The following is a 16,299-nucleotide window of genomic DNA, read 5'->3' as shown; positions in this document are numbered from 1 at the left end:
GTTCCATTAGGCAAACCTGCAACATAACTGGCACTTTTGCCGGTTCAGAAATCATAGCAAATTCAGACGTGGCATTAGTACGTGCAACATCGCGGTAAAATTGCACCTGAAAACTCGACGCTGTTGGTAAAATCAATGTACCTTGATTAATTGCAATTTACGCCCCCCGTATCCAAGACGCTGCTGGCAAAGCCTCCGATGATTGCGGCGTGCGAAATGGGTTTGATACCGGGTCGCGATGCGCGCTTTTTGGCTCCGTGCTCCGGCAGCGAGGCTCGGCAATTAAAGGCGTGGAGCGTTGATTGCTCGCAATGCCTGATTTAAAATCAAGCTCTCCCTTGCGAATGGCTCGCTCGCACGTTCCAAGTTTTTCGGAGCGCTAAGCGGCAGATGGCTACTTTGTAGATGAGGACACTACCGCCATTCACCGATTTGTTCTCGCATTAATGCGGTTATTGCAGGTTAATATCGCGCAGCTTGGGGAGTCGCTGTATTGTACCGCGCACTGCACACATTAGTGGAATGTGTGCGTGTGCTGCGGATGGGGGTTGAGAGTCAGGGAGGAGTGCTGTGGGCCACTTTAAAATGCGCGCTACATTCCCTTTGTTTTAGTCTTTAGTTGTGAAATCCATGGAATCAAATTGATTTTTCAAATTTTCAAAGGGCAATGATGCTTCATTCGCCACCCACACCCCCTAATCCCCATTCCGGTGTTAATTATTTATTTCCACACGCGAAAGATGCATGTGTTTGTCGGGAAATAATTTTGTTTAGCAATTCATAATCTCATAAATAATGGTATTTTACCGCAATCGCTGGAATGTAGGAACAAATTATTTCATGAGATTCATTCATCATCCATAAAACTTTCCAAATATGCGTGAATGCTTGAGCTTATAGTGCAATGATTAATCCAATCCACACATATAAGAGTGCCTGCCAAGGAGAGAGAATGGCACCTGCCATAGGTATATATAATTTCAGCACAGACTCGTGGTCGCTGACGGAGATGAGAACCGTCTAATGCTCGTTTGAGCAGCGAGAAATGTTGACGTTTTTAAATTTTGGTTCTATGAAAATAATCTTTATCCGTAAAACACGATTCAGTCATAGGTCTAAGTGTCTCCCTGCTTGATGATCATTGGGATCTCTCATCTCCATTGGTGTCCCGAAGCCAGCAGAGGCAACTCCACATTTCTATGGTGGGGACAAGTTGAAATAAGTGGCAAGACCCTTTCAAGAATGTCCTGTTATAACGTCTGAACAATTCATATTTGTATTGAAAATAATAGATGCAAATGGATGATTGACTGTGTGTACTTAATTCTAATATCATACATATATGTGTGTCTTTTTCATTCATTCACAGATGCATCGCTGATGGTTAACGGCACGTCCCTCTCAAATGTACCTGCAGCCTGTGGCCACCTTCGCTATAATTACCTGCTATGATGGCCCCTTAGAGCACGGGCTCCACCTCGCAGGACTATTTGGACATGACTCCTAATTAGCCCGCTGCAGCGGAGTGCACCGCCCCCGGCGTATCATGACGGATCCGGGTCAACATGCGTGCAGTGTTTACAAGCAGGGCGACGCAGCGTCATATCAACAAGAGATGGGCCGCGGCCATGCCGGCCCCCCTCCGAGTTTCAGCGCCACTCTGGACGACGGCGCCTTTACCGGGGACCCGTCGGCCACTGCATCGGCAACATCAGCGGCGGCTGCGGCAGTTGCGGCAGGATACACGCACCAGCGGGAAGCCATCATCCGACCGCAGCAGGCGCGGAAGTTCGGGCTCGTGCCGGGCGGTGGTAGTGGCGGCAGCGGCGCAGGCTCAAGGCTCACGTCGGGATGCCAAGAGATGAAGGGATGGGGAGTGAGCCGCTCGCCCGCGCGCTCGCCCAGCGGCAAGCACAGGGGGCGGGAGAAGTTCAAGCGCTTCGGCAAGGGGGGTCGGCCCAGCTCGTACGGAACCAAGGGGAGCCTCACCATCGGCATCGCTTACCCACAGCAGAAGTCCGCGTCCCAGCCGCAGAGGATTCGTGACGCGGGCGAAGGCGCTGCGCAGTCGCACGAGGACAGCGACGGGAAGGGACTCCTCCTCTCCTCTCCGCCGGCGTTCGTCAAACGGGCCCAGCACTTTCAGCAGGAGAATGACACCTGCTATGGGACTTCAGCTGATGCTGGGCTGCAGCAGCAGCAGCAGTTGCAGTTACCAATAGGACAAATGCAGCAAACGCATCATTTTTATCGCCCGTCTTCAGGCCAGAACTTTGGGGTGCAGTCTTGCGGACAGTCTCTGTTGAATCACGCCGCGGACAAGCATTTCGCAATGAAACCTCGAACAAATGAAGGCGACGTCCTGCATACGCACAGCCAGGAGAAATATTTAAACAATGTCCAAAATCAATGCGCGGCGAGCCTCCAGCAAGTCCTGGCGTCCGATCCATCGTTTCTCCTTGCCGACGACGCGATCTGCCGCTACAAATCGAACGCTACTATTCACGCGCAAAAACGTTTCAGCAGTGCGACGCTCGTGAAGCCAAACCATAACTACCAGCAACACAGCCGGGGAAACAGCCACCACTTGCATTCACAGCAACAAGCACCCACGAACGCTTGCGACTCACAAATCTCTTTAGCGACAAGTCCCGTGACTTGTACAGATAGCGCGGCACTGGAGAGCAGCCCCGCGGAGCATGACCTGTGGCACATGCAGAGGTCCCAGACCCCCGGTGTTCACGTGGCAACAGTGTACGTAGGGCCCCCTCTGTGGAAGGGCAGCACAGGTGGATCTGCTTCTCATCCCCTGCCTCAAAGACAATCGATCATTGAACTCAAGAACCCGCAGCTGACTATGGCAAACGGATCTCAGGCTATGAAGACGACTACTGCTAGGGCAAATGTTAATGGTGCATCGCAGGACTTCGCATCTTACCAGGAAATGTCGTTTTTAGCGATGGATCCGCATGGCAATGAGCCGCCCGAAATTCTGCACCATCAACACATGTCCAAGTACGACGTTCTGCCTCCCTACACGAGGCCAAACGTGCACCACGCCAACAGCTTAGCGGGTCTGCCACTCAGGACAGACTCGGCGAACCAAATTTGCAAGCAGCAGGTGTTCGTCCCCCCTTCTTCCACTTCCAGAAAAGACAACAAGCAGTGGGCACACCCTACAAACTATGGACTCTCAAAGCCGCACAACAACCACAAGGTATCGGACGTTTTTAAACATTACTCTGCCGCCGTCGACATCGCATCCATAACCAACCAACAGCTACCGTGGATGCTGTGCGACGAGGCACACCCGCCGCCCTCGTCCAAGAACAGCGTCTCCTACAGCCTCGCCGACCTGCCCGCCTACCCGGCCACGCTCGAGCTCTCCCCGGGCATGCCCGCCATGTCCTGGTTTTCATCTCCCGCGCCGGGCGCAGACGACGGCTGCCCGCCGTCGCCCGCGGAGTTCAACCTGAAGCAGCCGCCGTCCGGCTACGAGTGGCGTGTGCCGACGTTCGACGGCAGCGGGGGGTCGTCCAACTTTCCCGACAGCTGCGCGAGCGGCGCGGACATCGCGCGTGTGCTCGACCTGCAGCCCCCCTACGGCGGCGGGCAGGTGGGCGAGGCGGGCGACTCTTCGAGCGAGTGGCCCGGAGCGGAGCACCCGCTACTGAAGGCGCAAGGCGGCTCGGCCGAAGAGTCGGAGGACTCGGCGCAGCAGAAGCTGCTGAGCTCGCTGAGCAGTGCCAACTTGGACCAGCTCAACGTGCTGCTCAAGTGCAAGCAGTGCGACAAGCAGTTCAGCACCGTCGGAGCGTGCCTCCACCACAGGCAGTTCTGCTCGACGTCCGCCAACGTAGCGGCGGTCGCGCACAGGGCGTCTCATCCGCGGGGCGATGAGGCGGAGCAAAGCATGATGGGAGCGCCGCACTGCCGGCCGCATGAAAGTCTGCAAACTCTTCACAGGACCAATAAGTTTGGCACGATCGCAAACAGGCTGTCAATTCACGAAAGCGACAAAGATGTCGGGGCCGGCAGGCTCAATGGCCTGTCGCTGGATGGCAGCAGTTTCTGCTCTCCAGCACCCAGCGAAATTGAGATTGAAGAAGCAAAGCTCGACAGCTTGATCTTGGAGACCTTGAACTGCCTGAGCTACCAGCTTGATGGCAGCGACATTGAGAACAGCTTTGTGGAGGCATTCGCCGATGAGATTATGCCGGGCAAGCAGCACGTGGAGAAGCAGATGGTTGTGGAAGGTCTTTCAGAAATGTCCCTGCCTCCACCAGTGGAATGTGACAGTGCCAATATGCAAGTGCCAAGTGTTCCCAAAGTCGGTGCAAGCCCTGCGCAAGGAAAAGATATGAATAAGCTCAAAATAGAAACCCTCAAGCAAAAGAGAAAACCGAAAAAATCAGGCACCAAGCAACACCAATCGATTGACCAGCCGACAAGGAGAGCGGGACAACGGGATGCAGGCAGCAGCGCGGAATCCTGTATGGAGCCTTCCGGAAACGTGTCCTACAAGTGGTCTTCTCCAAACAAGCACAAGGGTTACAGGGTCTCATCACTACACGGAGCACGGCATGATGGCCAGAATTCCGAGAAAGATTATTGCGACACGGACTGTGCAAATGATTTGAAGGTACACAGGAGCGCAGGATCATCGGTGGCCATTTCGAAAGATGACAGAACGCAACCGATTCCCGTCAGGCATTCGAAAAAACATCCGATTAAGGGTACGAACAACAAGAAGAGGCCTCCTATTGGCGTTCATGTGAACGGATTGTTGCACGCGCCAGAGCCCGCACCGCCGAGAGCACACGCAGCGTTTAAGCGTAGCGAGTCGTTGCTGAAGGACCCGGCGACTTCAGAGTGCAGCACAAAGAAAACCCGAGAGAGTGAGTACGACTTTGTGTCCGATTCCGAGGAAGAGTTGTTTGCGGAAAAGAATGCGTTGCACAGAATAAAAACCAAGAGGACTTTAGCGCTGGGGGACAATCACAGATCGGCGAAAGATGTTAATCAAGTGAACCAAAAATATAGCATTTCCAAGAATGGCAGTGAGAGCGAGAGCAATGTTTTCCACAGTGTGGACGATTCAGAAAGTGACCTTCACAGTCCCAGCAAGGCAAGCGAGACATCTATTGAGCAGATTGGTGTGCGTAAATGTATCACCGATTCTGACGGCAATAATGAAAATGGACAAGTCAGTCGGCGGTGCTATGACAGTGATGGAACGGGCGGTCGGAGGCAAAAGACTTTTCCGAGCTCTGTCGAAGAAGCTTCCATTTCAACATTAACTGCCACAGAGGGCGATGTGAGTTTGAGAAATCTGAGAACGTGCTTTGGAAATGAGGCAGGCGCTCACGGAGCGCCCGCGCAAGATAAAGGTTTTACGCCCGGACAAGGAGCGATGCAAATTAATGACGCAGAGAATGATGAATCTGCAGCGGATTGTTACGAGGCTAGTAATGCACGCACCGGTGAAAAGGCCAACGTCCCAGCGTCAAGCCGGAAGCCCAGTGCCAAAGATGTTAATTGCGAGGGAACTCAAGATGGGTCTCAGGTTAATTCTTGCCCTGACACCTCAATGTGGTTAAACAAATCGGAGAATGACAATCCTTCTGTTTGGGCCGTGGCCAAACTTGCTCCTAACGATGAGACGGGAGCAAAAGTGCAGGAGAGTTTAGAGGCATTGGGCAAGGACAATGATGTACCATTCATCCAGTTGGAGAATTTTTTCACAGACGGTGTTGATCGAGACTGCAAATTACAAGAGCGTGACCCGGTACATTTGGAACATTTAGATAGGATCACTTCTGAAGTGAGTGTTTCCAGGTCTACCCCGTATATCTCTCGCTTGCCAGTTTCATCGCAACACACGCGTGATGGTGGCACTGGCGCAGGCGATCACAGTAAAGAGCTGAGCCACCGGCAATCAACCGTGAATTTCGATGAGCCACACACCAAAGAGACCTCGGAAGTACCTCACGACGACAGATGGGACTTTGACACGGAAAACATCCTCTCGGACTTGCAGCTTCCTGAATTCGATTGCACGCTCTTTCCCGAGATAGCAAATGAAAAGTCACTTCTCTTAGCGGAAGAGCACGTCGCCGACAGGGATCTTGATAATCAAAGAGAATTTGAGAACTTTGTCTCATTTGTCACTGACAAGGCCTGCATGGGCTTGTCCGACCAGGTAACCTTGACGGACGACCAACAAAACGATAACCTACCGCTAGCTTTTGCCAAATTGTGCGCTGACAGTGAAACAACCCACCAAAGCATTGACGCGAGTGCGTCGGTGAGCGTGAGCGAATCGGATCCGCCCGCCGTGTGTTCGGAAAGCGGCGATGGCCCTCTGTGCGATTTCGATATCTCCGCGACAACAGCAGCCCCGTCGCGCGTGACGCCGATTTCGGAGACCGGCGGCGTTAATCTTCACTCCTCGGCAGCTCAGGTGGACGCAAATGCCGAAGGCCTTCCGCCCGGCATGGCCGAGGCACTTAGCGTGTCACCACCCAGCGCCGACGTCGCTGGAGCCGATCCTCTAGAGATGCGAGAAATCAGCGCTGCGATGCGCGACAGCTGCACGGGGGGCTTAATGGACGCGTTTGAAAACCACTCCGATGCGAACAACTTCCACCCCGACGGCAACGAGCACTTTTTCGGGGGAAATGACGCCACGGGTTTTTCCATCTTCGGCGAAATCTCCTCGCTGTCCGTCGCGGCATGCGACGGCGATGCAGACTCTGATGGCGCAGAAAGGTTGCACGCCGACGCAAACCAAACCGTGTCGAGCCCCAACCAACATTTCCCGAAATATTTCCTGAACGAACTGCCGGTCATTATTGTGGTCGATGATGCGCCTGACAATAATCAACGGGCGGACAGTTTCCTGCAATTGGATGGGGACATGAACGAATGTGAACTCGCGTTGGACAACGCGGAGGGTTCAAGCGGGCAGACGGCAGATTCGCACGAGGTGAGCGGTGGCGCCCACGACTGCAGGGGCGTTTACTTTGATTTGCCGGTCCCCGAAGAGCAATCACTCACGTGTGAAACACAACACCAGCAACAGCAGCAGCAGCAACAGCAGCATCAACTAAATGAGCTCACAAGCAACGGGGCGACGTTTGCAGTTGAAATGGACGAAGCCTCGGCAGAAATTCCCTGCAATGACGATGAAATGTTGAGCCCTCCACCGATAGCGCAGGATGCGCGCTCTGATTTTTCGTCACAGAGCGTGCCCGTTTCGGAGGAGGGAAAACAAGTGCACGCTTGCCAGCGGATTACGGTGACGCAGCCGGTGCAGCAGCTTGAGGAAGGAGCGACATCAGAGGGAGGCTGGCACTCTAAATCCCTTCACTCTGCAGGCCACTTGACCTCTGAACAGCCGGGCTTGAATAACACCAGGAAGAGACAAGAAAATGAAAGTGCCCTTTCAGAGCTCTTCTTAGAGGCAGCCGTCGAAGCCAGCGCAGGTACGAGCGAAAGCCCGTTCGCGGGAGCGAACATGCGCGATGGTCGGGGCGCGGCAGACACCTCGCCGCGCGCGTCCGATTCGCCGGCAGCAATTCCGCTCGGCACGGACGGCGGGTCCTGGGAGTCGGGCGACGCGTTGGCAAACGCTGCCACCGATTGCCAGCCCCGTGGCGGCGTGACGGGGGCCAGCGAACAACGGGACGCGGCGGGCGAGGCGGGTGGGGAGAAGGGACGGGCCGAATGCTGCGCCGCGACACTTGAAGAGCTTGAAAACGTGAAAGGGTCGCCGGGAGAAATGTATCCAAGTGGGAAAGGTACGGGCTGCCGAGAGACAGAAAATAAAAAGGAGCCACTCGACGCACGAGGATCTGATGGCCGTCTCGGAGAATCTCCCAGCAAGCCCGCAGAGCGGTACTCGATCGCGAGCACTGGAAACGAACTTTGTAGCTCATCGGATTCTTCCAGCATGAATAAATATTCAGATTGCGTGTCGCCGGGTGCCCAGTGCGAATCTGATGAGCGCGACACTTGCCAGACATCTGGTGAAGAGCCCCAGGAATCTCCGACTAATGTGCCGGATAATGACTTCCTAAAATGTCTGCTACCGGCAGCTTTCTGCGGCACTGCGTCCGATAGCAGGGACTGTGAAATGCATGGAGGGGAGTGCAATAAAAAAGGAGGAATAAATATGAAGGAGGACGCATTTGATGGTCGCGATGAAGGCAACGATTTTTCAGAGATGATCTTGCCAAAGTTCACGTCGTGCGCATCGAAAAGTGAGAGTGAAAAAAGCCCCATAAATTCTTGTGAAATTCAATCGGGCGAGTCTGGGACGTCTGAGCAAATGTTTGAAATCTACAGCAATCCATTTGCATCAACGCCATATTCCCCAACTTCTGGGGCTGCAGAGATATCAGCTGAACATATCCAGCAGAGCGCGGGGTGTGGAGTGCAGGAGGTTTTTGGAAAAGGCGACGATAGCAAAGAAAATCCTGGCCCAGATACCGAAAATTGCTTTCAGGTCAGCACTTCAAACATGGACCAACGAGATGATTTCAAAGATAATGACGATAATGATAAGAAGACGATCATTGAAACTGTGTCAAAACCAGATCTTATTATCACTCATGATTTTTACGATGCGAGCTGCCAGCATTCTCCCGGGAGTGTGGAAACAATTGCGGTTATTCGCGACAGCATTTTAAATGGTGAAGCTGCGACGCCGGATTACAGTGACGTGGAAAATAAATTTGAAAACGACAGCTCTGGTATCGACGCTTCCATCTCGAGGGGAGCAAACACCGGCAAAAGGGTGCACGGTCAAAAAAAGAAAAAATTGCACACAATTGAATCGGGCTGCAAATCTCAAAATGAGTTCCTTCACCACTGTGGGATTAATCCTGGAATTCGAATCGGCCAGAGCCACAATCGCGTAGAGTCTCACATCTCTGAGAATAACCCAAAAGTAGACGGACTTGATAAGAGTAGACTAGATGGCGTAAAAAGCAATTCCGGTTGCATTCTGTCGATTGTAGCAAAATCCACCGACGTCTGTTTTATCGTGGAAGATAAAGGTGCGGCAGAGAGGAGCAGCTGTAAAGATTACGATCAAAGTATACAGCAGGGTCTGCTTCTTACAGAGGATGAGCATTGTCTCGAGTCGCAAAATGAGGCCCGTGAGTTGAAAGACCACACAGGTGATGCAAGTGCTGGCCTTCCTGCAAGGGATGACAGAGCTGTGAATTCGGCAGCAGCTGCTGCTTCTGCAGCGAGCGGCGGTAATGAAAGCACCTGTGTCCTGCCGATGCCGCGGATAGACGCTGCAGCGGGGGCAACTCGGCGGGAAAACATTCAACAGTTTGATGAGTGTAAAATATCTCGGAGGAAGCCACGGGGCTTATCTGATGATGAAAGTAATACTCTGCGGTGGCAGTCGAACAAAAAACGGTCAGCAGGCGATGCAGCCAGCATCAAAGAAGGCAGCGAAAGCACGGAGGCCGAGCGAGCGGAGGAGTTGGTCAAAGGCAGGGGCGGCATCCAGATGAACACCGAGGAGGCGGCGAGCCACCCCGAGCACAGAGCGGCGACTTACGTGAAAGACGCCGCCCTGGAAGAGAGGGATTCGTCGGGCGGCAGTGGGGGGGCGCCTTCAAGTGCCAGCGATGCCAATCGCCGCTCGTCAGGCACGTCAGAGGCGGCGGACGCCGTGGCTACAAGGGCCGAGAAGAGAACTGGTCGCGCGGCGGAGCACGCCACGTCCCCCGCCACGTCCCCCGCCGGCTGGGCGCCTTCAGAAAATGGAACCGCGGCCGGGCAACATGTGGCGCGCTCCGCTCACGCGGGGAAGCTGCCGCCCGCCACACCTGCCCTTTCCTGCGAGTTCTGCGAGGCTACTTTCGCCACCGCCATCAGCCGGAGCAGACACACCGTGATAAAACATCACATCAGACGCGTTCCTCGCCCCGGCGCGGGTGATAACGCGGAGGCTGGAATTGATTCGGGCGTCAGAATGGAAAGTTTGGCTTTAGAAAATCCCACAGTGTTAATTAATCACTCGGAAAATCCTTCCGTATTAATTAAGCAGAGCACAGAAAGAAACGATGAGGGGACTCGGGAAGATGAAATGAAGGGTGCGATAACATCAGCCATTTCTATGCTTCTTTGTCGCCGTCCTGGATCAGCTACAGTGAAGCAGCAGAGCATTTCAGAGGTCGATTCAGACGGTGAAGAGAACTCATTGTCCGGTTGTGCGCCGATCGGAAGATCCGTGTCTGTTCGGGAAGCTGAACGCCGTGACACGAATTTAAGCCGCGTTAACCATTCCTCAGATTTCGCCGAAAAGCCGAGTCGAAATATCTCCCCGAAAGACACGAAATTAAGGGCAGCAAAACACTTCGATGGATTTTCCAAACAAAGGAGAAGTGAAAAAGTGAACAAGCTCAAAAAGAGGCACGCCTTCAAGAGGAGGATTTCCAAATGCGCCCCCAAACGGGAAGGAAGCAAAACGTTCACACGTGAATCTGAGCGCGAACAATCTGCTGCCAAAAAAACGAGTGCATCTTCAGATACGCCTTTGAGTAAAAATTCAAGGGAATTCAGGAGCACGGCATCGGCTGCTGTTAAATCCACGGCCAGTGTTTATCAGAGCCCTTCAATAACCAACAGTGAGAAATGCAATAAAATTGAGTCCAGCAAACTGCACCGTGAGAGGGTGGCCACACACTCTGAGAGTATTGGCGACGTTGCCTCGGTTGGCACAGAGAGTCCCCTCTCTTATTCAGGAGTACGCAAGCAGACAAGCCAGCCTGAAGTTGATGATGACTGTTCTGAACACACAATTAAATTGGTAGATTTTCAAGAGGCGCGCGGGATGGGATGTGCAGCTGTTGCTGATTGTGCCAACGCCACAGAGGTTTTGTCAGGTTCGGAGAAGGCTGCAAAAAAAACGGAACATCCGTGCGATGGCAAGGTCAGCGCCAACACCTGCGTGGCGCTCCACAAAGAAGAAGGAGAAACAGCAGCGACGACGATCGTTGAAGACGCACGCGCGTCGGGCGCGACGTGCAGCGACATGCTGCCGGGCGTTGTGGTGCAGCGGCGGCGCTCGTCTGACCCAGACCGCGACGCGACCCAGGGCGCAGACGTCGACGCTCGCGCCGCTCGAAGCGCGGCCGCCGCCGAGATCGTCGACGGCAAGGAAACGGGCAAAGCGGTGCCTGCGCATGACCGCGGGGGAGGGGCCGCGGATTCGGAAAGCGGCCAGGGCCCCGCAATCGAGACGGGCGACGGTGACGTCCCGCTTCGGGAAGAGGGTGCCGTCACCGAAGACGCGGCGGGTGCGAACGCGACGGCGGATGCGAACGCGCTACAAACCGGACGCTGCAGCCCGAGCACAGGCGACATTCCCGCGGGCGAAAGTGAAATTCAAGACGTCGACAAACTCAAGGATGACGTTTCCGTCCGCGAAACAGAGGGCGGTGGCGACGAGTCGAAAACGCCACCGGGGGATGGCGCAAAGTCGCAGGGAAAGCCGCACGCGTGCAAAGCTTGCGGCCTGGATTTCGGCACCGACGTCGAGCTGAGCGAGCACGCGGGCAGCCACAACCTGCTGCTGCCCGTGCCCACGTGCTACATGTGCGTGCAGAGGAAGTTCAGCTCGCTGGAGCAGCTCAAGGAGCACCTGTGGTCCAAGCACACGAAGAACAAGCCGGCCAGTTGGACGTGCGGCATGTGCCTGAGGGCCTTCACCGACGTGTGGCTCTACAACGAGCACCTGCGCGAGCACGCCGCGCAGTTCTCAGAACACACCGGCCACGCGCAGAGGAGGTCCTCGCTCGCCGCCCGCTCCGAGAGGCCCAAGGAAAACGCCCGCGTCTCCGCAAAGAAGCACAAGCACGCACGGGCGAAACCTCGACCGACGGACGCCGAGAACTTGAAACCGTCCGCCAAGGCCGAGGAGGAGCGCAGGCGCGCCAAGCGCAGGAAAGCGCCCGCCGCAGCCGCTGAAAGGGAAAGCGATAAAAGTGAATACAAACAGAATGAATGTTTCGCCTCCGACTTGTCGATGTTTGATTTCCCCGTCGATGATGAGCAGTCGGCAAGAACGCACCCGGAGTGCAATGACCCCTCGAGGGATTGCCATCACTGCGGAAAGCAATTTCCCAAGCCCTTTAAGCTGCAGAGGCATTTGGTTGTGCACAGTGTGCAAAAGATGTACCTCTGCCACTGTTGTCCGTACGCATTTAATGATCCGTCTCAGCTGAAGTCCCACCTGGCGGCCGTGCACGGCCTGACGGAGGAGCTGGACGCCAAGCACGTGACGATTTACGACTGCGAGCAGTGCGCCAACGTCATGAACATCATCAAGAAGTCGTTTGTGTGCAACACGTGCAATTACGTCTTCTGCAAAAAGGAGCAGTACGACCGGCACGTCGACAAGCACCTGAAGGGGGACTCCAACTCGGTAAAGTACCAGGGGGCGAAGAGGCCACTGCTGCTGTCGGGGGAAGAGCTGCCGAGAAAGAGGTGCTCCCCCGCCCCGCATCCCGCCAGCGCCAGGAAGGGCGGCAGGGATAAGAAAAAGCGCAAGGGAAGCTCCGAGCGTGAAGCGCCCGCTCATAACAAGAAGCACAAATGCGCCGCGCAGCAGGGCGAAGGGGACAGAACAGAGCGGTGCCCCGCCGTGGCGAAAAGCGCCGGCGGCAGCGGCGAAGCCGTCGTCGCACGAGGCGATAAAGTGCAAGTGAAAGCGGCATCCGCAGACGAGCCGATTCGAGCCAAAACATCTTGCTCCAAGGCAAGTGCCGATGTGGGTTTGCCAGCTAGCGAGGGCCCTAAAGATGACACCATTTGCCAAGATCCTCCATCTTTTCACAATCAAGAGGAATCCAAAAAGTCCACGGGTAAATCTGCGGAGCACCCAGCCGAGGTTTTAGAGAAGGCAGACTCCAGTCAGGAGGCCACGAATGGGAAACGAGCGGACAATGTTCAAGTTGTTGACAAACAGAGCAAATGCATCTCGAACTCACCTGCTGCTGACAAGGGGAGCCATGAGGTCAGTCACCAAGGGAAAGTTGCGCCCGAAGGTTCGCTCGCCTTAACGCAGCAAGCGAGCAAAGGTGTTGAACGGCACACACTCACCAACGGGTTTAAGGTGGTCAAACGACAAGGTTCTGCCGGCCACAAACCACAGACAAGTGGCAATCATTTGAGGCTCGCAAAGTCTAAGACCGTCAAGAAATTACCACCGCTGCCTCAAATGAGGCACAATTTGTCGAAGACTTGGATCCCAGCTAAAAACAAATCGCAAGCTCCATGCACAGCCAAACAGCAGCGTCAGACAGCTGAAGCCCAGGACAGCATTTTAAGCCAGCTATTTGGTCGGAAGCTGACCAACTTTAAGATCCCTTTCAAGAAAGAGCCTGTGGAATAATTTTACACTTGACATGGCATGCATTCAAATTTGACAGTGAAAGTGTGCAAGTGAAATTCCTTGTGTCTTTAAAGTGTACGTATGTTTGATGCAAGATAACGATAGAGCGTGGTTCTGCAACAAAGCGATGGATCGTTGAACATGTATTATGATGGTAAAAAGGGTTTTGCACAATTATTTTTGGCAATTCTTCACACGTAAAAAAAACAGATCCTCTCTTTAGCCTTATAGACTGCAGGGGCAAGTCGGTTTCGTAACTATTAAGCCTAGAGTGCACATGAGGGAGTGGTGTAGGAAGCACCAGGCCTGGCCGCCTTTATCAGGTATTTACATACCACCACCAAGTACTCACTATGTCTGAGAAGGCTCAGTACTGGTTCAGATACCACTTTCCACTGATGCTGTACATGACCAAAAAATGATTTCACGTCACTAGGATTATAGGAAATTGTTCTAACCACTATTGCACCACTGCCCAGAACATGGGAAAATCAGTGATTTCCAGTTCAAATGATCACTGAGTTTGTGCTCATTTTCAGTTTACAGCCCTGAGCCAGTGGTGGAAATCCCACATTCCTATGACGGGGGCGAGGATATTCATAGGACAGCCACATTTGACTTCCCTGTAAATTGGTACTGATTGTATCGACCCCAGAGGGATAATGGACTGAGTTAACCCCAAACCAGGATTTTAACTTATGCGACCTTCCATTTGTGTGCCACTCATTCTACCACTTCGTCACCGAGCCAGACCCGGCTTACATCCACAGTATATGCATACAGCACCGTAGCCACATTGTTTAACGGATGGCATAACGCCTGTCATTTACGCGGAGTTTTTTTTTATCGGCACGTGGATATAATTGGTGCTTTCTTGTTGGTGCGATTAATAATTGTCAGCGTTTTTGCATGGTGTTAACAACGTGCACGGCCACTTATGGGCAAACTGCCCTCAAAACTTTAAAAAATATGTTACCCGCTCCTGAGCCCTTGGGGAAGATTATTTGTGTGTTTTTTTTAACAGAAAGTATTGTTGGCCCGGCACATGGCGCTAAGCGCACACAAGTAATCGTCTAGCCTGTGCTATATATTTTTTTCGTGGGCTGATGACTTATTCATGCGTCCTCATTTGCGGACCTAAAAGCGAACACAATCGCACACCAGTTGTATTATAGTTTTTTTTTTACATTGCCTCTGCATGGTTTACATTGTACGGTATCAAAGCCAGACTTGCTGTTTATTGTTGTTTTTTTTTACTCTGCATACGTGTGCATATTCAACGCTGACTACGGATTGCACCATGAAGGCATTCACTCAACTACTGTGTGATTGAGTCTCGGTACGCATGATCGTGAATGTGAATCATTAATGGTACTTGTGAGTGTCTTGAATCGTGTGTGTGTATATACACGGTATATTCAATGTGTCCATATATAGCGCCTACTATACTTTGTACTTATGTGTGTATAAGAATATAAGTAGCATATATGTGCATGTAGTATGTATATATATAATCATTTTGCATATCATGTAGAAATGCATTGTATGTGTGCGCCTGCTTCATACTTTTTTTTATTACGACAAAACTGTTGGAAAATTGTGAAACGATCTTTCGAGAGATGTGCATAGCCCACTTAAGGTCAAAACATATGAAGTTCAAAGTATTACAGCATGTTGAGTTGTTGACGGGTGGACTTTTTATTGCAAAGAAATGGTATATGTTAGAGTTTAATATATTCCACGAAATTGTACTCGTGTTGTTTCAGTGGTAACGTCAATATAATTTCCGTGCAAAAACTCTAAATTGCATTTTGTCAGTTGATGTGCCTAGATCAATGCCGATTGATCACGCCCGCGTATTTGTCTCATCACAATATTGGTTGGATAGATATTCGCTGCGACGTTGTGTATAGAGAGTAAAGATTTTAAAACGTATTCCTCCAGAGGAGGACAGGATACGTGCTGACGTTCGTTACGTTTAAACTGAAAAGTGAATTCATTCTTCGTTACACATTAAGGCAACTCTTTGGGTGTTTTTTTCAGCACTGGGTCAATGTGCGTACAGTATATCTTTACGCGTATGAACATCAACGAGCTTTATCACAGAATTTGTTGAATAACAACAGCGATCTTGGCTCATGTAGAACTCATTTAACGTGTTGGTCTTCTGTGTTTACGCACTGACGATGGTGTGCTGCATGGTGATTATTATTAACAGACGTGTGTCATGCTCGTGCTATATTTCTGTCTTAACATTTAAAAAAAAGAACTTAGCGAACTTGAAGTGCGTTCCACGATTATTATGAGTAAGTAAAAACAAAATCAGACGTTTACAATTCATTATACCAAGAGAAAAGTGCCGTGTTTGTTGTATTTTGGTGCTGATTTTTAAAACATGTACATGCGTATACATACAAAAAAAAGTATTTTTTACGAAAAAAAAGTTGCTCTAAGGAGACCAGACTTTGAAATAAAAGTGCAATCACAATGATTTCTGCGTGTTGATATATATTTGTTTTAAATGTGTGTCACTGCATACGTCTGTGGCACGGTGGCGACAGCGCTTGGCTCACATTTGGGCAGTGGCAACTTTGGAGTGAATTCCGTCCCATCAGCCAACGATGAAAACGACTATTCGTAGGTTTTTTGGATAAAGTCACGTAGGTAAAAAATTAAAATTCTTATTTTTTACTTGTATTAATTTAAAATTTTCTTTTTTTACCTACGTGACTTTACCGAAAAAACCTAAGAATATGAATCCTTGCAGTCACGAAAGCTTCAAATCTATAATATTTTAATCCTCCCCGTCTCCTCCACCGCCCTTCACACCAACATTGACCGGTGGTCAATCTGCGGGCCGCGTGCGGTGGGGTAAATTG

The 16,299-nt window shown here is 52.0% G+C and overlaps 1 protein-coding gene across 1 annotated transcript in view; it reads left to right on the top strand.

Moving 5' to 3' along the window:
* Window positions 1–15,911, top strand: part of ZNF469 (zinc finger protein 469) — a 64,132-nt gene extending 48,221 nt beyond the window's left edge. The window contains exon 2 of the mRNA XM_078606612.1: window positions 1,370–15,911. Within this exon, the coding sequence (XP_078462738.1) occupies window positions 1,547–13,420 (11,874 nt within the window). The 5' untranslated portion in view covers window positions 1,370–1,546 and the 3' untranslated portion in view covers window positions 13,421–15,911. The remainder of the gene's footprint in view (window positions 1–1,369) is intronic.
* The last annotated feature ends 388 nt before the right edge of the window (window positions 15,912–16,299 follow it).

The sequence above is a fragment of the Lampetra planeri genome, chromosome 26 (genome assembly GCF_965212315.1).
Source record: "Lampetra planeri chromosome 26, kcLamPlan1.2.h2, whole genome shotgun sequence".
NCBI lineage: Eukaryota > Metazoa > Chordata > Hyperoartia > Petromyzontiformes > Petromyzontidae > Lampetra > Lampetra planeri.
This window is presented reverse-complemented; position numbering and strand designations above follow the sequence as displayed.